Below are 22,165 nucleotides of genomic sequence, written 5' to 3'. Positions count from 1 at the left end.
ACTGAATGCAAAGTTCCAGAGAATATCCAGGGGTGATACAAAGGTTTTCTTAAACGAGCAATGCAAAAAAAGAAAGAAAGGAAGAAAGAAAGAAAGAAAGAAAGAAAGAAAGAAAGAAAGAAAGAAAGAAAGAAAGAGCAATAGAATGGGAAAGACAAAAGATCTCTTCAAGAAAATTAAGAAATTTCAAGGGAATATTTTCTGCAAAAAATGGGCATAATAATAGACAATAATGGAAGAGACTTAACAGGAGTAGAAGAAATTAAGAGGAAATGGCAAGAATATACAGAAGAACTATAGAAGAAAGGTCTTCACATTATGAATAATAACAATGGTATGGTTACTGATCTAGACCCATAGATACTGGAGAATGAAGTCAAGTGGGCCTTAGAAAGCATTGCTAACAATAAGACTAGTAGAGGTGGCAGAATTAAAACTGCGCAATTTTAAACCCTAAAAGATGATGCTGTTAAAGTGTTACACTCAATGTACCAGCAAATTTGGAAAACTCAACAGTGGCTGCTGGATTGGAAAAGTTCAGTTTATATCCCAATCCTAAAGAAGGGCAAAACCAAATAATGTTCAAATTACTAAAAAATTTTGCTGGGGGCAGCTAGGTGGTGCAGTGGATAAAGCACTGGCCCTGGATTCAGGAGGACCTGAGTTCAAATCTGACCTCAGACACTTGACACTTACTAGCTGTGTGACCCTGGACAAGTCACTTAACCCTCATTGCTCTGCCCGCCCCCCCCAAAAAATTGCTCATTTAACATGCCAGCAAGATTATTCTTAAGATTCTTCAAGCCAGGCTTCAGTTATATGTGAACCAAGAATTACCAGAAGAGCAGGCTGGTTTTCAAAGAGGCAGAGGAACTGGAGACCAAATTGCCAACATTCAGTGGATTTTGGAGAAAGTAAAGGGATTTCCAGAAAGCAAATATCTAAAGCTTTTGACTATGTGGAACACAACAAAATGTGCCAAGTCCTCAGAGATGGGAATACCAGATCACCTTACTTGTCTCCTAAGGAACCTGTATGTGGGTCAAGAAGCAAAAGTTAGAACCAAACATGGAACAACTAATTGGTTTAGGGTTGGGAATGGAGTATGATACGCGGTATATTGTCACCTTTTTTATTTAATGTATACAGAGCATATCATATGAAATGTCAGGCTGGATGAATCAAAAGCTAGAATTAAGGTTGCCAGGAGAAATATCAACAATCTCAGATGGGCAAATAATACCACTCTGATGGCACAAAGTTTAAGAAGCCTCTTGATGAGAGTGAAAAAGGAGAGTATAAAAAAACCCCCAACAACACTAAGATCTTGGCAGCCAGCCCCATCACTTTTTGGCAAAACAGAGGGAGAAGAAATGGAAGCAATGTCAGATTTTATAGTCTTAGGTGCAAAGATCACTGAAAAAGGTGCCTGCAGCTATTAATTAAATTAAAAGACTTTTTCTCCTTTGAAGGAAAGCTATGACAAATCTAGACAGCATGCTAAAAAGCAGAGACATCACCTTGCTGACAAAAACTTTGTCTAGTCAAAGCTTTGGTTTTTCTAGTCGCAATGTAGGGCTGTGAGAGCTGGAATATAAGGAAAGCTGAGTGGCTCAGAATCAATCCTTTCTAACTATGGTGCTGGGGAAGACTTTTGAGAGTCTCTTGGACAGCAAGGAGATTAAATCAATATTTAAAGAAATTAATTCATACTATTTTTCAGAAGACCAAATACTGAAGCTGAAGCTTAAATACTTTGGCCATATAATGAGAAGATGGGACTCATTGGAAAAGACCCTGATTTTGGGAAATATTGAAGGCAAAAGTAGAAGGGGACATGAAAGGATGAAATGGCTAGATAGTGCCATGAAAGCAATGAATGTTGAACACTACTGAACAAATGAACAACAAAGTCTCAAGCAATTTCCTTGGACACTGAGAGGGTAAATGATTTGCCAGTGTTCACTCAGTTGATATGTGCTGGAGATGGGACATCATGCTGGGTTTTCCTGAGTCTAAGAGAAGCCTTCTAGCTACTCTATGTGTGAGTGTGTGTGAGTGTCTGTGTGTGTGTGTTTATATGCAATTCTTTTTCTACCTTCTGACTTCTTGGTTTTCTTTAAGTCTCAACTAAAGACTCACCTACAGGAAACCTTTCTCAATCCTCCTCAACCTTAGTGGCTTCCCTCTGAGATTTACTTTATCCTGAATATATCTTCTTTATATATAGTTGTTTGCTCCCCTGTTAGACTAGGGACTTCCCCACTAGACTGAGAGAGTTTCTCCTTTCTTTGTACCCCAGAACTTATCCCAGTGCCTGGCATGTAGTACCACTTAGGGTGATTAATAAATGCTTGTTGACTTGACTTTTAATTCAGACTATGTACGTAGTTCTTTTAAATGTATGTTGTGAGGAACTCCCTCCAGCATGCAACTTTACAGATTTAGAACACTGCCAAGGAGACTGGAAGATCAAAATGACTTGATTGATAACACAGCCAAGATGGGTTAGAAGAGGTGCTTGAACTTGTATCCTGACCCTTAGGCCAGTTCTCTATCCATGCATTCTGATACCACTCTATGGGATGTGTGTACATATATACATATATATGTATGTATGTTATGTATACATATATACACATCTCTTCATATATACATCTATTTATTTTTCAATAGATTTTTCAAATTTAAGTTTAAAAATTATTATTGAGAAAAGACAGGACACAATCAATAGAAATTAAATAAGGTAACACGCTTATTCAAATAGTATACTCAAACTACTTTAGCAAGCAAAACTCAGAGGAATACATGTATTTTCTTTTATCTACAATATTTCAAATAATTGGTTTTCATAGCTTCTGGCTACAGTAAAAATAATCATATAATTTAGCAATTCTGGGAGCTCAACTTGCTCTCTAAATAAGATGTGAATCATATTTATATACTAGTGATTAATTTGCTGACAATGGCATTATACTATTTTTCTTTCTCTTGCTTTCTTTTTTTAATGTTAAAATGCTCATATACCTCCACATAGAAAAGCAGCTTATCTCAAATATGCAATTTCTATTACTAATGGCTCATAAAACTCAAAAGAATGGAGTATATGAAGTGAGATCCAGAAAGGAATAATTTTGTGCATGACAACCTAATCACTGAAATTTGAAAAAAGCAAGCTGAGCAGGTAATATTTTTATTTACTTAGGGCAATCAAGAATTCACTTGGCATTTTTTATTCTTGGATCATTTTTTACAGTTTTATGTTATTGTTACTGAAGAAAGGAAAAACCCCAACACCATAACACTAGCTAATATTTTACTTTCCCTAATACATCAAAGTACTTGGGGGGGGAACCCACTATTTTTATTCCATACATTTAAAAGAACTACGTACAATCAATCTGATTGAAATTAAAATTTTATATGACCCCTCCCCCCAGCACTTACATAATTGCTCTGTATGGAGCAGATTCTTAACAAATATTTGTTGACTTAAAATCAGTTTAAAATCACCACTAAGTAAAATTCATTTTTTTCCCCTCAAGAAAGTGAATTCTTATTATCTGATTATACCTGAATTGATATTCTTATCAACTTAGCTATCTGGGTTTTACTTTAGAAGGGTATATACCGTGTATTTTAATGTAGTTCATGTATTTTAATTTTGCAACTTGATCTCAAACTTGAAAAATTGTGTCTTTATCAAATCAAATAAATGGATAGGTTGTAGATATTTGAAAGTGAACTTTTACGAATTCAATCTATGGGCATTTGAAGAAATTTGGGGGGTGGGGCTTCACATGTACAATTAGGAGTATAAAATCGTCATATAACTAAAATAATACATCTGGACTGTTTAAGTTGACAACAAAAACTATCTTATATACAGAAACACATCTTTTTTTTTCCTTTAAAGTTTTTAACTATCTTGATCTAAATCCAGGTCTCATTTTTTTCCTCCTTCCAAATCTACAGGCGGCTAGGTGGCAAAATGCATAGAGTGCTAGACTTGTATTGGCAAAAATCTTAAGTTCAAATTCTGCCTCACTTATTAACAGTGTGATCCTGGGCAAGTCACTTAACTTTTCAGTCTCAGTATCCCCTTCTGTAAAGATGGAGATAATAATGAGATCTGCCTCTCAGACTTGTTGTGAGGATCAAATGAGATAACATATGTAAAAGCACTTTGAAAGCCTTAAAATGCTATATAAATACTAGCCAATGATAATCAAACCTGGCTTGCATAAAACTAAACATTGCCAATAATCACACTTATCATATGTAAGAACACAATTATTCAAGCTATGGCCACACCAACCCTGATTCATCCAAGGTTAAGACATTTGCTGAATTTGAGAAATTACTGAAATCTACTTCTCAAGACCACATTCACTCACTGCTGCATCTTACGAATGGTCTTTAAAAGCCTGGTAAGGGTGCTGTTGCACATGTAAGAGACAGAATATCAATTCAAGTTTAGAGAGTTACTAGATGACATGTAGAACCACCTTGGGCAGTGGGGTGGCACAGTGGATAGAGCACTGGTCCTAGAAGCAAGAAGACTCATCTCCCTGAGATCAAATATGACCTCAGACACCTATTAGCTGTGTGACTCTGGGCAAGTCACTTAACTCTATTTGCCTCAGTTTTGTAAGGGGCTAAAATTCTAGCTATGATGTCTAAAATCTAATGAGTGGTCGCCTTAAATTAGAAAAAGCACAGCACCAATCTTTGGGCATTAAGTATTTATTAAAGTATATTAGGGGTAAGTAAAGAGAAACACATGGATCAAGTATGAAATTTGCTTGCTCTCCCTATCCTGCCTGTCTCTTGCTCCCCTGCCGAAGTCTCCAACCAAAAGGCCCTCTCACTCCTCAGCTTCTCCCAGAAGCCTCCTGAGAAACTGGAAACAGGACTGTCCACACACACACAGCTCCAAGCTAATTGGCTGGTAGCTCTGATTGACAGGCCCCATAGTTGGTTCTATAGATGTAACTTCCAGACACTGGGTAACTTCCGAACGCTAAAGTCACATGGTTTCTAAAGCACATGCTTTCTCCTCATGGCGGAGCTTCCCTGCAATATCTTTCCCAGCAGAGGGTGTCATTCTAATTCTTACAGTTTTCTCATCTGTAAAATGAGCTGGAGAGGGAAATGGCAAGCCACTCTAGTATCTTGACCCAGAAAACCCCAAATGGGGTCACAAGGAGTTAGAGACAAGTTAAACAACTCAACAACAACAAAAGAATTGCCTTATATGTGTTCATAGTGAAGTCCTCCTAAGAGAGTTATTTAATGGAGCCACATTTGAAATTTCATAAAAGCTTGAAACAAATTTAGTAAGAAATTTTTTTAAAAAAAGAAAGAAATTATCACTACACACCTCCAAAAGCAAATAAGAAATTTCTAATACTATAAGCAGAAACCTGTTGCCAACAGGATCAACAACAGAACATAGAAATACTCTATAAAACAGGTCAATCAGTTTAAACATACCAACCTTAAATCAGGCTACCCAGAGGTGCAATGACTCTCTGCTTCCAAAGACATGCAAAGTCCAAAGTCTTTAAGAATATCTAGGCTGACAAATTATGTTATTGCAAAAAAAACATCAGAACATCCTGGAACTCAAAAGAGTTTTTATCACTTGGCATCAATTGATCTTTGTCATTCACACAAGCATAAGCCCCTATCTTTATATCATTTTCAGGAGGTTCAATGACAATAAGCCTCTGGATATTGCTGAATTTGAAAAAGTATTGATAAAAGGCTATGAACATAATATGGAAAATGACTCTATAGCTGTGGAGAATAAATGATCTATAAATAACTTCTATGATATTTTTCTAGGACCCACTGTCAAAGTTGTTTGAAGTTCATCATGTAATGCTTCAAGATTAAAATGATCATCCAGTTGATATTGGTGAAAATATGTGATATGGAATGTGAAGTACAGTTCCTTCAAGAAAGTTCCACTAACACTGCAAGGCTGAGAACAAAATAAGCCTCTTAAGAAATGACTCACATCACTAAAATCAGCAGGCACTTTTTTGTACTTTTAGAACAGCCTAGTTGGAGAAAATTAATAGGAACAGGGATTTTCTCTGAAAAACAAGAATCTTAGGAGGAGGAGTCAATGTCATTCCATCCAAACTCTCCTATGTTAATTGCATCCACTCCTATTATCTCTCTTGGTTCAACATTTTATCAGTGACTTAGGTTAAGTACACGGAATTTGAAAATGATATGAAGTTGGGAGGGCCACAGAAAGCATGTGTTAAGAGTCAGCATCCAAAAGGATCTCAATGGGCTAGAAAAAAAAATGAATAAAAAATAATCAGATAAAACTTAGCCAGGAATAGACAATAGTTGGTGTGAAAAATATCGTGGGGTTTTAGTGTTCTTCAAGTTCAGTATGCGTCAACAGTGTGAGATGGCAGCCAAATAAGTTTAACAATCTTGGGCTGCATTAAGAAACACATCAAGTCCAGGGTGAGGGAGATGACAGTGCTGCTGCTGTACTCTGCCCTGGTCAGAGCATTACTGGAACTGTGTTCAACTGGAAGTACCACATTTTAGGGAAAGATAGTGACAAGCTGGGACATATCCAGAGAATGACTGATCAGGATGGTTAGAGGACTAGAGGCTTAGTCAAAAATGAAAAGGGGTTGATACAATGGAATACGTGTAGCCTAAAGATGAGAAGACTCAGGAAGCACATAATAGCTGAGGAAGGATTCACCTTGTTCTTCCTGGCCCTCTCAGGCATTACTAGGAGGAAGGAAGCAGAAAGGGAGGCTTAGGCTCAATAAGAGGAAAAACTACCTAACAATTAGAGTTGCCCAAAAGTGGAATGGGTTTCCTTTGGAGGGAAATAAGTTCCCCGTTTCCGAAGTTTTTCAATTACCTCTGATCAAAAATGCTATAAAAGGGATTCTTGTTAAGAGAAAAGCTAAACAAGATGACCTCTGAGGTCTCTTCCAACTACGAGATTCTGCAACATGCACCCAGCCATTGCACCAAATAATTTGAAAACTAGAAATGAAACTTTTACTCTAAGATTAAAAAAAAATCTAAATGGCTTGAAAGGCTAGTCAAAGAAACAGAGAACCATTCCTTATAACAAAGAACTTAAAATGAAGGAAAAAATAGCTCAGCAAAACTAACCTACTAATCAGTCAAATAATAATTACTATTATTCCTATTATTATTATTATTATATAGTGCTTACTATGTGCCAGGCACTGTACTAAGTGCTTTACAATTATTATCTCATTTAATCCTCACACCACCTTGGGGAGTAGGTACTATTATTATCTCCATTTTACAGATAAGGAAACTGAGGCAAACAGCCATTCAGTGACTTGTACACTTTCACACAGCTGGTGAGGCTGGATCTAAATGCCATTCTTCCTGACTCCAGTACCACTGCTCTATCCACTGAACCATCCAGCTGCTCCTATGTTGTATTTCAAAGCCATGCTCCCCTCCCTCTGTGAGGAGACAAGCTTGTTCATTTTCACTTTACAGAATCATAGAATTCTAGAGTCTGAAGAGACCTTAGTAGCTTTCTAGTTTAGCCTATACAAGAAAGACCCTTGACAAGTGGTTGTTTGTGCACTGATCTGAAGACTTCTGAGAAAAAGGAACCCATGAGTTCTTGAGGCATCCCATTCCACTTTCAGACAACTCTACTTGTTAGGAAGATTTTTCTGATGTTAATCCTGAATAGGCTTCTTTGCAAATCCCACTCATTTCTGCTGGCTCTGTCCTCTGGATCCAAAAAGAACAAATCTATTCCCTCCTCTAATGACAGTCCTTCCAATACTTTAAAATACTTCACAAGGCCCCCTCCCCCCATCTTCTTTTGTCCAGGCCAAACATACCATGACCTTCAATTAATCCTCGTGTCATAAATTCAAGGCCCTTCACCATTCTAGGTGACTTCTTCCAGACATTCTCCAGCTTATCAAGGTCCTTCTTCAACCAGGGTTTGAACTGGACACAGTACTCCAGATGAGGTTTGATGAAGGCAGAATTCAATAGAAACATTTAGGATTGATATCTTATTCCTTTCATTTACATGTTTGCAATGGTGTGTCTACTGATTTTTTAGTTCTGCTTCCATCACTGCTTCAACTCATGTAAGTCTTCCCATACTTCTATATATTCATTATATTCATCATTACTTAGGATGCACTAATATTCCATTATATTCCTATACTACAACTTGTTTAGCTCTTCCCCAATTTATGGGCATCAAATTTGCTTCTAGTTCTTCACTACTACAAAAAGTAGTGGTGCTATAAATATATGGGACCTTCTTTTTAACTTTGCCCTCCTTGATACTTATTTATGGCTTTGTGATCTCTAGGTTAACAGGGATGGACGTCTTACTCACTTTCTTCACATAATTCCAAATTGCATTCCAGAATGGTTTGACCAATTAACAATTCTAACCAACAGTTTATTCTTACTTGATGCTTCTCATCTTTTGTCATCTTTGTCAATTTGCTCAGGGTGAAATAAAACCTCTGAGTAGTTTTGATTTGCATTTCTCCTCTTGGTGATTTGAAGTATTCTTACTTAGGGTTGCTAAGAGTTTGCAAATTCTTTTCCTGAAATCTGTTTTTTCATATTCTTTGACCACTTATCTCTATTAGAGAACGTCTTTTTGTCTACACTAAGATGTTCATCAGCACCTCAAATTTAACATATCCAAAATGCAGGGGGCAGCTAGGTGGCGCAGTGGATAAAGCACCGGCCCTGGATTCAGGAGTACCTGAGTTCAAATCCGGCCTCAGACACTTGACACTTACTAGCTGTATGACCCTGGGCAAGTCACTTAACCCTCACTGCCCTGCAAAAACAAAAACAAAAACAAAAATGCACCCTGCTATACTTCCCCTTTAAAAGTGCTTTCCATATGGCTTCATTATTACTACCTTTGATAATACCATTCTCCCTATTTCCCATGTCTGAAACCTTGGCATTCAACTGTTCTCTCTCCTTCACCTCTCATATCCAATCAGCTGCCAAATTCTATCAATTCCACCTCCACAACATCCCTTGCATCAGTATTCTCTTCTCTCTTCTCATTGCAACCGCCCTAGTACAGGCATTTTATTACTATCCAACCATACTAAAACTATTTTAAAAGCCTCCTATCTTCACTCTTTCTCCCTTTCCCAATTCATCTATCATACCACTGATAGAATACCTTTACTATACATGGATTAAGCCAAGGCACTTCTATATGAAAAAGTATTCAGTGGCTAACAAGTAAAATCCAGATTTCTTGCCTGCCATCCAAAGTCCTATGTAATCTGGAACTACTCTGCTTTATTTCATCTTGCTACTCTCCACAATTCTCTACTCTAGCCAAAATGAACTATTCTATGCCCTGAAATGCTCCCTTCTGCAATTCCTCAAGCTGCTTCCTATTCCTAAAATGTCCCATTCCTTCTTTTCACTTATATCCCTACTCACTTTCTAAAGCTCAACTCAACAGTCACCTCTAAAACCTTACCTGATAATTAATCATCTTTCCCAACCCCAGACCTCATGTGACATTTTGTTCTGCAACTCTGCAATCTAGTTATATAATATTGCATATCTCTGTGACCAGCAAAGTACTTTGTGATGACAGGCATAACAAAATGTTTGTTGAATTGGAGTGAGTTTATTTCTTACTCCCAATGTGCTTTGTCTAAACTTTCTATCTCTTCCAGTATCTGCCGCAGTGCTTTTTACACATGGGAATCTAATAAATGGGTACTTTGCTGTTACTTTTTTTTTTTTTTTTAGTGAGGCAATTGGGATTAAGTGACTTGCCTAGGGTCACACAGCTAGTAAGTGTTAAGTGTCTGAGGCCGGATTTGAACTCAGGTACTCCTGACTCCAGGGCCGGTGCTCTATCCACTATGCCACCTAGTTGCCCTTTGCTGTTACTTTTACATAATACCTTTTGAATATATAACATTCTTACTACAGCCACCTAATCAGGCCACCATTAAATCTTTTCTATATTGGACCTATTAGAGTATCCTAATTGGTTCTCCACCTTCTCCCTTCTCCAATCTAATTGGCATATCACTATCATGTTAATCTTCCTACTGTACAACTCTGATCATGTCACTCTCCTCTTCAAAAACCTTCCTGAACTGTTCTAGTACTTACCTACTTTCATGTACTTACTTGTTCCTACTTCCATCCTTTATCTTTGGAATACCCCATCTTTTTCTATTGAAATCCTATCCAAGGGGCAGTTAAGTGGCGAAGTGATTAAAGGACTGGACCTGGATTCAGGAAAACCTGAGTTCAAATCTGGCCTCAGACACTTGACACTTACTAGCTGTGTGACCTTGGGCAAGTCACTTAACCTTCATTGCCCCGCAAAAACCAAAACAAAACAAAACAAAAAAGAAAATAATATGTTTAGGTACAGCTAGGTGACACAGTGGATAAAGCACTGGCCCTGGATTCAGGAGTACCTGAGTTCAAATCTTACTTCAGACACTTGACACTAGTTGTGTGACCCTGGGCAAGTCATTTAACCCTCATTGCCCCATAAAAAAAAAAGAAAAGAAAAAGAAATCCTATCCATTCTGTAAGTGCCAACTCAAATGCTTAATCCATCATGATAACTTCCCTCATCCCCCTACCAGAAAGTAGTTTTTCCTCCCTTGGCTATCACAGCACTTTTTATCTCTTCTATTCACATAATATATCTCATGTTGTACTGTAGCTATTTGTGTGTGTATCTCCACTATCATAAACAACTTGAGAGCAAGAAATTTTATTACTTTTGTATCCTTCATCACTTAATATAAAACTTTGCACATGGTAGACATTTGCTAAATGTTATGTATTGGACTAAATATGTCATAAAATTGGAAGAAAGACCTCAGAAAATCCCACATCATTTTGAAATGCCAAAGAGGAGCAAAAAAAAAGAAAAGAAAAGAAAAGAAAGAAAAACTTCCAGTGTCAGTCTTAGGGAACTGAATCAACCTATTAATATTCATCTTGAACAAGATAAACTATGTACAATCAATGATGAAGCTACCCCAACAACAATGCAAGAGGGTAAGGACTTCTTTAAATTTCTTTCATAAAAATCTGCACCAATTATTTGCAACATGGGGCTTGCCAGATACTCTTCCTTCTGATAATGGGTCTGCAATTACTTTGGTTGGGTTTAAGGAATTTGTGGGCTGAAAAGTGAAAAACTGTCACTATTGCAGTTCAGCAGCCTCAAGCAAACAGCCCTACTAAAGGCATGGTTACACACTAAAGACACCCTGAAGCAGATTGCTTGTGGATAAAAGCCAAAAGCATACGACAAGTTTCTCATCATTCACCATGTAACTCTGTCAACAAGAGAATTGGTCCTGCTGAATTTTTGTGTTGTATTTCAAGACTTGCCACAATTATCTCATCGAGATTTATCAGAGAGCTTGCAAAATAAACAGTGACATATAATGAATGCTCTTCTGTCAACCTTCATTTTTACGACAAGTGTTGAGGAAATATGATAACAGTGGAAGGAGCCCTGACTCTAAAGTCAGAGAACCTGAGTCCAAATCCTACTTCTGATATTACCTGTGTGATCCTGGAAAAGTCACTTAACCTCTGTCTGCCTCAGTTTTCTAATTTGTAAAATGAAGGGGATGGACTAGATGACCTCTAAAGTCTAAAGTGTCATCTTGTGATCTGTCCTATGATCTCAAGATTATGTTTAAATAAGATATGGCCTGAGAGGCAGTACAAGTAAGTGTATAGGCTGTAAGGAATTAATTGTGATTTAGGATTTTTATAACTCCATTTTTGCTTCATCATAGTTAGACTGAAAAGATGCAAGCTTTAAAAGCCTAAGAAAAGATGGGTGTGTACTTTAAGAGATAATAGAACAAACAAAAGGAACTCTGATCATAAAGAACATTTATTGAGTCAAAGTATCTAACAAAGTGAGGAAGCCCACCTGGGAGTTCCCCCACACCCACATGGGCCTGACTAAATTATAAGAGGGACAGCCCAGGGGGTATGTTAAACCAATTAGAGACTCAGCATAGCTATAGAACCACCCTTCCTGTGAGAGAGGCAGGAATGGGGAGGTAGTTAGAGAGAGAGGAGCTGGTGTTTTTATCTTCAGACCTAACCAGGAAACACTGCAAAGCTGATTCTCCTTAGAACTACAGATTCCAGGTGGTGGTGAGTTTGGGTTATATTTTTCCCTTTCTCTATCCCCTTTCTCACTGTCCCTAGCTTTATTAACTTCACTTGTGTTGTAAATTTTCTTCTCATTAATAAAACCTGATTTGTTTGTGGAAAAGAGGCTGTTAATCTCCTTTCTTATTAGCCTGAGAGGAATAACTAAAAGGAGGCAGTTTGGAGAAGGGAAAACTCTGGACCTAGAGGTCCCCCATTCTTTTCTGAACCCCAATATTATGGCAAGCTGCCAAATTAATTCTCCCCATACCAAATTTGACCCGAACAAGGGCAAGGCATGATTCATGTTTTTGCATGGGCAGCTCAGTTGCTTTCTGGATAGAGCACTGGGCCTGGAGTCAGGAAAAATTATCTTCCTGAATTCAAATCTGGCCTCAGACACTTAATAGCTGTGTGACTCTGGGCAAACCTTGTTTGCCTCAGTTTCCTCATTTTAAATGAGCTAGAGAAGGTAATGGCAAGCCATCTCTGTATCTTTACCAAAGAAACCCCAAATGGGATCGCAGAAAGTAAGACACAACTGAAATGAAACAGCAACAACCACAACAGCTTCTAGATTTTCAGGTCTCTTTACATATGTTTTTCCCTCATGGCAATCCCTTTAGTCTTAAGAGTCAAAAAGAGTTTCAGTGACTTTCCCAAAATTGTATAATATAGAGTATTAGTGGAGGTGCAAAAACCACAATCCATGTCTCCTGACTCCTACTCTCATCAATACCACACACATACACAGATACTTGTTTACCTGGATTCCCCCTTGACAAATGATATTAAATCCTATCATAAGTAAAATTGTTTGACATACTTCTTTTAACCAGCAATCTTGAAAAATGAAACTGAAAAAGTATCAATGCATTGAGACACATATCCCATGGGCCCAATGTGAGGATGTTTGTGGTAGAATAACTTTATAATTTCTCCTGTAATTTCAATTCCTGATTGACAGAGGGGCAAAATAATCAAATCACCTAAACAAAGCACATTAAGAACATGGTTTTAGCTCATTCTCTGAGAACTCACTGACATGCTTAACTATAATAATTCAGTATTATAACTCAGTATTATTTAGTATAAAACTCAGTATTATAGTTACAGTAAGAAAATATAAGACACTAAATAAATTCATCTACCTCTTTACAGCGTGGAATTTTGCTGTTATCTTTTTCAAGTAATACCCATTTTAAAACATCTGAAAGAGACGGAAATTTCCATGTTGGCCAAGGGTTGATGTATCTTCCATCCTTTCCTTTCTGAGACTTAGTTACAGCTTCCTCTAACCTATAGTCTAGCCTGAAACTTTTTCTGAATGACCTCTCTGGATCTTTTATGATACGTCTGGTTGGGTCCTTGCATTTTTTTTTCACTTCTTCCAAGAGGAGGCTATTACTTATTGTGATAGAAGTCTCACTTTCATCTTGGTTTTCTTCCATCTTGTTTGTTGATGATCTAAAAATATAAAGGGGAAAATAGTTAAATACAAAGACAAAAGCATTGGCATAGCTTCCTTATTCAATCTGCTTTTACTATACTTTATGTCTCTTCAGAGAAAATGAAAAATTCTTATAACCATTTGCCACTGGGATTCCAAGGCATCTCAAGACTTTCCTAGGACTTTCAAAAGGATCAGATTTCCATTAGCTCAATCTTTTTCTGTAGAATACAATTTTATACTCCAACATTACTGCTCACTACATTTTAAAAAAAAAAAAAGAGAAATCTGCCCAACCCCCCCCCCCAAAATCTAGTGTAGATATCAGACTATGCTTCATGATTTGGTGAATAGAATGTGGGATATGGAGTCAAGAAGAATCTCATTAACAATCCTACCAGACCCTTCATTCTGGGGTTTAAAAGTTCAGAAGGACAAGTTATTTACTCCCAACCCTAAGAGTGACATGAATTATATCAATCTTTAAATCCTGGCCAGGAGTTTTTAAAAAGCAACACAGCCTGGGGCAGCTAGGTGGTGCAGTGGATAGAGCACCGGCCCTGGAGTCAGGAGGACCTGAGTTCAAATCCGGCCTCAGACACTTAACACTTACTAGCTGTGTGACCCTAGGCAAGTCACTCAACCCCAATTGTCTCGCCAAAAAAAAAAAAAAAAAGGCAACACAGCCTGCTGTGTCCACTCTGCTACCTAGCTAATCCATGATGACATCTTTAAAATAGGGTTAAGGTGTAGGAGGAATAGACTAGGGGAAGAGGAAGGGGAGAGGTAGTTCACATGAAGGAAACAAGAAAAAAGCTTATAGAGGGGAGGGGAAGAGGGGGAAGGAGTGGGGGAAGTGAGTGAACCTTAATATCATCAGAATTGGCTCAAAGAGGGAATAAAATACTCAAGTAAGTATTGGAATGATTGGAATGATGCCACCTACTGGAGACTTGCTGTGGGAAAGCTCCACCATGAGGAAAATTCCTCAGAGGCATTGTGGCTTTTCCTTGGCGTCAGGAAATGACGTTTGCTCACGGGTGCTGTCTATCAAGGCTACCAGCCAATCAACTTGAGGAGCCTCCTACTTTCTGGGAGGAGACAGGAAGGAGGAAAGGGAGCCTGCGCGGAGAGCTCTTGGGCTTTTGGGTTCCTGACTTGGTGGTAGTGGCAGCAGAGGACTTCACAGGAAATTTGAGGGAAGATAAGAATGCCAGGCTGTTGGAATTCTGTTCTCAATCTTTTTCTTTCTATTTTCCAGTAAACCCTTAAAAACCTAAACTCGTTTTATCAGAGATTTTAGTCAGTTTCCCCCAAAACTGGGGGAACAGATTAGAATCCACATTTAGAATCTTAAATTACACAGTATAGTAATATATTTTTGCCCTGAGGGAGGGGAGGGAGATGGGGGGAGAATAGGGGAAGGATTGAAGGGCAGATTTGGGGGGAGAGCGGTAAAAAGCAAAACACTTTCAAAGAAGGTGAAGATGTTCTGCATTACTGTACAAGTAAGACATATTGAATTGCTTGATTTCATAGGGAGGGTTGAGGAGGGAGGGAGGAAGAAAAATCTAGAACACAGAATTAGCTCAAAGACCTTAATCTCATCAGAGTGGGCTCAAGGAGGGAATAACATTCACACCCAATTGGGAAGAGTAATCTATTTAACCCTACAAGAAAGTAGGAGGGGAAGAGGATAAGGAGAGAAGGGTGAAAAAAGGGAGTACAGAGCGGGGGAGGGGACAGTCAGAAGTAAAACACTTTTGAGGAGGAACAGATTAAAAGAAGATAGAAAATAGAATAAATATCATTGGAAGGGAATAGGATAGAGGGAAATAGTTATCATGATTTATTATAATGACAAAATGTATGGTACCTACTTTACTGGGCTAATATGAAGAAAATTCTTTGTCAAGTTTAAGGTACTATATACAGATTATGATGAACAGGATACTATCAGAAAAACCTGGAAAGACCTCCATGAACTGAAGCAGAGTGAAATCTACTGTATACAAAATAACAGCAATAGTGTAAGATGATCTGCCAGGAAGCATATGGTTATTTTCAGCAAGGCAGTGATCCAATATAACCCTGAAGGACTTATGAAGATTGCAGCCCATCTGCAGAGAAAGAACTGATAGTATCTGAAAACAGATAGAAACAATTAAAAAAATTTTTTTTTTGCTTTTGACAATTCCTTAATCTGAAGTTTTGTTTTTTGACTGTTTTCTCTCACAACCTAGCTAATGTGGGAATGTTTTCCATGACTACTCATGTATAACTTATTTTGAATTGCTTGAGTTCTTGTGGGTGGGGGGTGGGAAGGGAGGGAGGAAGAGAAGTTGGAACACAAAGTTTTTAAAAATTGATGTCAAAATTTGTTTTTACATATATTTTGGAAAATAAAATTCTATTCATAAAAAAATAAAATTAAAAAAAAATTTTTTAAAGCAACACAGCCTGTGAGAGGTAAAACAGAGAAAGGAGCAGAGATGGAGTGTCCCTAACCCTACCTGAATTTTAAGGGAAAAAATGAAAAGCATTGGCAGGACAGAGGGACCAACCAATAGAAGAAATCAAAAGAAGGGAGGAGCTTCAACAGAGGAGAGATCAAGGTGGGCCATCAGCATTACAGTGTAGTCGATTGATAAACATTAAGTGCTACTATGTGCCAGGCATTAGGCTGAGCAGTAGGGTTACAAAGAGAGAGAAAAGATGGTTCTGGTACTCAGGAAGATCACAATCTAATGGGAGGAACAAATCACTCCATACAGACAAGCTATATATATAGGATAAACTAGAAAAAAATCAATGGAGGGAAAGCACTAGAATTAAGAAGGATCAGGAAAGTGTTCCTATAGGAGGTAGAAGTTTAGCTGGGACGTGAAGGATGCAGGAGGCAGAGATGAAGAGGGTATTCCATGCACAGAATCAATCGGTGAAAATGCTCAGAATCAGGAGATGAAGTATCTCTGTTTGAGAACAGTGGGTTAGGGCTGAAGTTACTGGTTTTACACAACTTTTCAAGAACTGCGGGAAGGTCCCCCAAAAAGGTCCTGTTCTTTCCTTAACTTCCTCTTCCCATGTCTATCCAGTAACAAACACTAATATAATCAGCTCACTTCTTTTACCCAGATTCTTCCTTTATCCTGATTGTGCCTTAAATACATACAAGTCAGGGGTTAGGAAGAAATACACAAAAATATTTAATTAGGGCAAAGAGGCAAGCCTAAATTTCTTACTGTTTCTCATATGCAGCACTCCATATATATATTTTGTACATACAGAGTTGTTTGCCTGTTGCCCCCTGGTCAAAAAAGAGCAAAACGCACCATACATACAAAAAAAGTTTGGCATAGAAATTTGTTCAACTCAACAATAATACACATAGGCATAGGAATGGGGGGTGGGGTAAGAGAGTCTAAGAGAGAGACCAGTCATAAACAAAACAAACTTGAAGCTTAAAATATGAGTCTCTTGAAGGCAGGGACAATTTTTGCCTTGCTTTGTATCCCCAGTGTTTAGCAGCTTGCTTCTATGGTGGCTGGAGGTAGGGTGAAGAAATAAAAAAAGGTAGCTAAAAAAGATACGAAGACTTCCCCACAAAAAAAAAAAAAAAAGATGCTAAGAACTGCACAGTGTATATGTGTGTATACAAGGTACAAATATTAAATTAATTGTTGGTCCTCTAAAGGTAAGGTCTTTTCACAATGGCCAGTGAAGCAACATACTCTTAGTTGAACTGAATCACACTGTTAATGACATCTTCAGGATAAATGAAAGAAAACTAGAAGCCAAAAAGATGCTTTTTCACAGAAGGTTCTTCTTAGGCAAACTAATGGGTTAGCAGAGCTGATCTGTCATGTACCTAAAGGTGACAAAGTTACTCTACCTTGTGGTATACTTGGTCATCTCACCTTCCAGCGAACTCATGATTAGCAAAAGAAAAAGGAGTTCTATGAAGAAAACTGTGGCTCATGCGCAAACATGTATCATAGAATCTAAACAAGGCAGAGTCTAGGGAGAATTTTCATTTTAATTGAGCAAGCATGTATTAAACACCTATGTGCCAGGTATTATGCGAAGTGATAGGGATACTGAAGCAAATGTCCAAGTATCTTTGTATCCAAAGAGTTTATATTCTGTTCGTTGAAAAGTGGACAAGATCCAATTCTCATATTTTAAGTAAAGTGGGCAACTGCAACATCAACCTGACCTGTTCATGTAAGATATTAAATGCTTTAAAATGTTAAGTAGAAAAAAGACAAAGGTATTAACCTTCATTATTACCATTTGCTTCCAAAGTTTAATTGATGTAAAAGTAGCTATCTCAGTAAGGAGGTTCAAAGCACCCAGAAACCACCCTAGACAAAAACGCACTTAACTCTCCTTGTCAAGCAGAGATAAAAGGCACACAGGCAATACTTATTTAGAATCCAAACATACTTGGATAATACTACAATGAATGATGGCAGATAATTATTAACAATAGCTAGCATTTATATAGCACTTTAAAGTTTGCAAAGTGCTTTATATATTATCTCAATTAGTCCTCACCAAGCCTATGAGTTAGCATGTTATCATCATTACCATTTTATAGTTGGGGAAACTGAGGCTAAAGTATTGGATCAAAGTATTTAAGCTTCAGCTTCACTATTTGACCTTCTAGTGAATATCCTGAATTACTTTCTTGAAGTATTGACTGATTTTATCTCCTTGCTGTCCAAGGGACTCTCAAAAGTCTTCTTCAGCACCACAATACTTTGGCCACATAATGAGAAGATGGGACTCACTGGAAAAGACCCTGATGTTGGGAAAGATTGAAAGCAAAAGGAGAAGGAAATGGCAGAGAATGAGATGGATAGATAGTATCATGGAAACAACAAACATGAAATTGGACAGACTGATAGTAGAGGACAGAAGAGCCTGGCATGCTATGGCCTATGGGATCATGAAGAGAAGAACACGAATGAATGACTGAACAACAAACTGAAGTTAACAGAGATTAAGTGACTTGTCCAGAATCACACAAGTAGTAAGTGTCTGAGGCAGGGTTCAAACTCAAGCCTTCCTAATTCCAAATCCAACACTCTACCCACTATGTCACATAGCGACATAAAACATATAAATGCTAGAGTCAGAAGAGGCCATGAAGAACTCATGTTTCTATTTATTCTCTAACAGAGTCAAAGAGACAAAGTAATCATTAATCTGAGACAAAGACAAATTTTCCATTGTCAGTAACCACATACTGCATGGGACTGCACCTATCCTACTGCTCTAATTCTACTCCTGAGTGACAGATACTCCACTATATTTCCTGAAGGAATCACTAAACCTTAATTTCTAAATGGAAATAATATTGAGCTAGCTCAGGAGTCTGAAAACAAATTGTGGAAAGATGTTGTCAAACATGCTCAAAATCAGATTACATCCAGAATATTGTTTAATTCCGGACCCAACATTTTAGAATGGATACTGACAAACTACAACTCATCCAGAAGAGAACCATCAAGGTGGTCATAAAAACCATGCAGACAAGAATTATGTGAATGACTATCCTTAGTTTGGATCTGAGGAAACTTAGATGAGATATATGCTTAAGGTCTTTCAATAAAGGATCACAGAGTGTAGAACTTGAAGCACCTTGAAATGTCTTATCAAATCCCTTCATTTTACAAAACATGAAACTGAGTCCCAGGGAGGTTAAGAAGAGATTTGGCTAATGTCATACAGGTACAAAGCTGGGATTTTAACCCTAGCATTTTTCAAAAACCTCGATTAGTTCAAGGTTTTAACCACCTTGTACTATTCTTAAAAGATCATGCCACTCTTGTATTCAACCTAAGGTATGAATGCTCTCTTACTCTAGTTTTTTTGGTAATTTTTTTTTGGCTTGAGTTAATCACAGAGCTCCCCAGGAAGCCAATCACTGTCTTTAAACATCTTCCCCTAATACACCCCATTGCAATTATTTCCAATTATCGGGGCAAAATTTTCTTCCTGACAAGCCTCTGTCTCTCATGTCATAGATCCTTTAGAGTGATAACCCACTGGAAGATAACTATCTTTTCCCAAAACTTCCTAAAATCCACAATCCATTCTCTTAAAAGTCTAGTGTAGGGGGCAGCTAGGTGGTCCAGTGGATAGAGAACTGGCCCTGGATTCAGGAGGACCTGAGTTCAAATCCAGCCTCAAACACTTGACACTTACTAGCTGTGTGACCCTGGGCAAGTCACTTAACCCTCACTGCCCTACCCCCCCCCAAAAAATCTAGTGTAGATATCAGACTATGCTTCATGATTTGGTGAATAGAATGTGGGATATGGAGTCAAGAAGAATCAAGTTTGAATCCTGCCTCGGATGTTTACTTAATGGATGACTAGGAGCAAATCACTTGAGCCTCTCTTTTATAAAATGAAGGGTCTGGATTCAATGACTTCCAAGGTTCCTTCCAGCTCTAAATCTAAAAGTCGATGATTTTTGTCAAATCCTAAAATGACGTGGTCACTTTCTACTAAAGTTCCGGTTTTGATTTCACCAGATTCTCTTTATTAAATCTCTAGAACAACCACAAACTCAGAAAGAGAAAGAAATTTTCTCAGCATGAGTAATAAAAAACACTCTGGAAGAGACTAAAACATTTAGACGGCATATATCAGATGTAGTCTTGAAACATTAACCAGATTAATTTTGGTAAATATTTCCCAATTACATTTTAAAGTACAACAAACAAAGAATGTTAATTCGTGGTCTTCTATTTCAATATGCAGCCTGCAGGACTCTTAAGTATGGTTTAGTAGCCATGTTTCTATTTGAATCTGACACCACTGGCATATGTCATGACACAACAGAGAACTATGTGACCAGAAGGACAAAAAACAAAACACTCTTTTCATGGGCAAAATGGTCAAAGCCAACTGGTGCCAAAACCCCAAAATTCAAGAGGAGGACTAGGAAAAAGAAAAAGGACAAAAGAAAAGAAACTTGTTGAAAGTAGAAGGTATAGACACCAGACGTGCCAAGGTTGGGGGGGGGGTAGGGGGAGCTTAAATGAAATTCTAGTTACTAACAACATTTAAAAATTGAATCTTTTATAGTTTTAAAGAAATTAAAAACTACAATTATGGGCAGTTATAAAGCAGGGCAGGACAAGAGACTGAACTTTTTTTTGGACGTGGTAATACTCTAATAGATTTTTTTTTAAATGGCAATACTGCTCATATTTTGACAAATGCTAGTAAGTAATCTAATCACAACAAAAGTACTCAGAAAAATAAATCTAATCATTGCCTTCTTATGGTACAAAAAAGTTTTAAGTTTGGCAAGTAAGTTTTAGCTTAATGAAAACAATCAGAAAATGGATTAAATTTCTTATTTACTTACAAATAAGCATGTGATGAATTAGAAGGTACAGTGCCATTTTGTTTTTGATAAGCCTCCAAATTGTTTTTCAGGCATTTCCTTCTACTTTTTAAAGTCATTAAATCCATAGGTTTAAACATTAAGTCAGCATAAATATAAAATAAATGAAATGAAGTCAGCATAAATATAAAACAAATGAAATGAATGTCAGAGAATATAAATGTCCACTTAGTTTAATGAAAGGGGGAGAAAATAAATTGAAATTTTGATTTAAAAACTGATTAAAGATATAATCATTACTACCTAAAGCAGAAATACACTTTTATGTGGTAATACTTTATCTCATTAAAATCACAATACAGCCCCTACCTTTAGCATAGCTACTATAACAAAAGGTCTTGGTTATCTTGTTTAGTAACATCCTGAGGTTTGTCTGCTAAATGCTCAAAAAGGTCAAGAATTTCCAGTAAAAAGATTATTTATCATTTATCATATTAAAACATAAAGAATATTAATGGTTTCTATGCAAAAGTCACATTAGAGAGCACCACTTGATTACAGTTATCTAGTTCAACACTATTTTCCAGATGAGATCCCTAAGGCTCCTGGGAGTTGTGACTTTCCCACAGTCACAAAGGTTCGCAATATCAGAGGTGGGATTTGAGTTCATGTCCTCTAACTTCAGAGGCTTGTTCTACTCATTTAAGCATTTAAACAATGTACCATAAGTGCAGTAAAGTTCATCTAGTTAAGTCCACTTTTCTTATTCACATTGTTGGTTGATGCAATTCCAAAGAATGTCTCATCATTTCAAGAATTTGTGCTTGTGTAATTGTATTGAATGCCAAAACATACAAATTCTTCCCCATCATCAGATGAAAATATTTCTACAAATATCATAGTAGGCCAAGTTTTCTCTTACCCTATCTTAAGATTTAAATTCTAACACCATTCTAGTCACTAGTATCATTTAAAATTGAATCTTTTATGTTTTAATGAAATTGAAGACTATAAATGTTTTTTTTTTTTTAATTTCAGTGCTAGATCATGGGAAGCTGTAATGTAGGGTGGGGCAAGAGACCAGGACCTGAAATTAATTAAGGTCAGTAGAGCAATACTAGGAAATCAGCTGTTTTACCA

General features: G+C 37.3%; 1 protein-coding gene across 6 annotated transcripts in view; it reads right to left on the bottom strand.

Moving 5' to 3' along the window:
• Window positions 1-22,165, bottom strand: part of NAPEPLD (N-acyl phosphatidylethanolamine phospholipase D) — a 70,650-nt gene that overhangs the window by 18,111 nt on the left and 30,374 nt on the right. For all 6 annotated transcript variants that reach the window (XM_043968845.1, XM_043968846.1, XM_043968842.1 and 3 more), the window contains exon 2: window positions 13,362-13,677. In XM_043968845.1, the coding sequence (XP_043824780.1) occupies window positions 13,362-13,661 (300 nt within the window). In that variant the 5' untranslated portion in view covers window positions 13,662-13,677. The remainder of the gene's footprint in view (window positions 1-13,361; window positions 13,678-22,165) is intronic.

This window comes from Dromiciops gliroides, chromosome 5, assembly GCF_019393635.1.
Source record: "Dromiciops gliroides isolate mDroGli1 chromosome 5, mDroGli1.pri, whole genome shotgun sequence".
Taxonomy (NCBI): Eukaryota; Metazoa; Chordata; class Mammalia; order Microbiotheria; family Microbiotheriidae; genus Dromiciops; species Dromiciops gliroides.
This window is presented reverse-complemented; position numbering and strand designations above follow the sequence as displayed.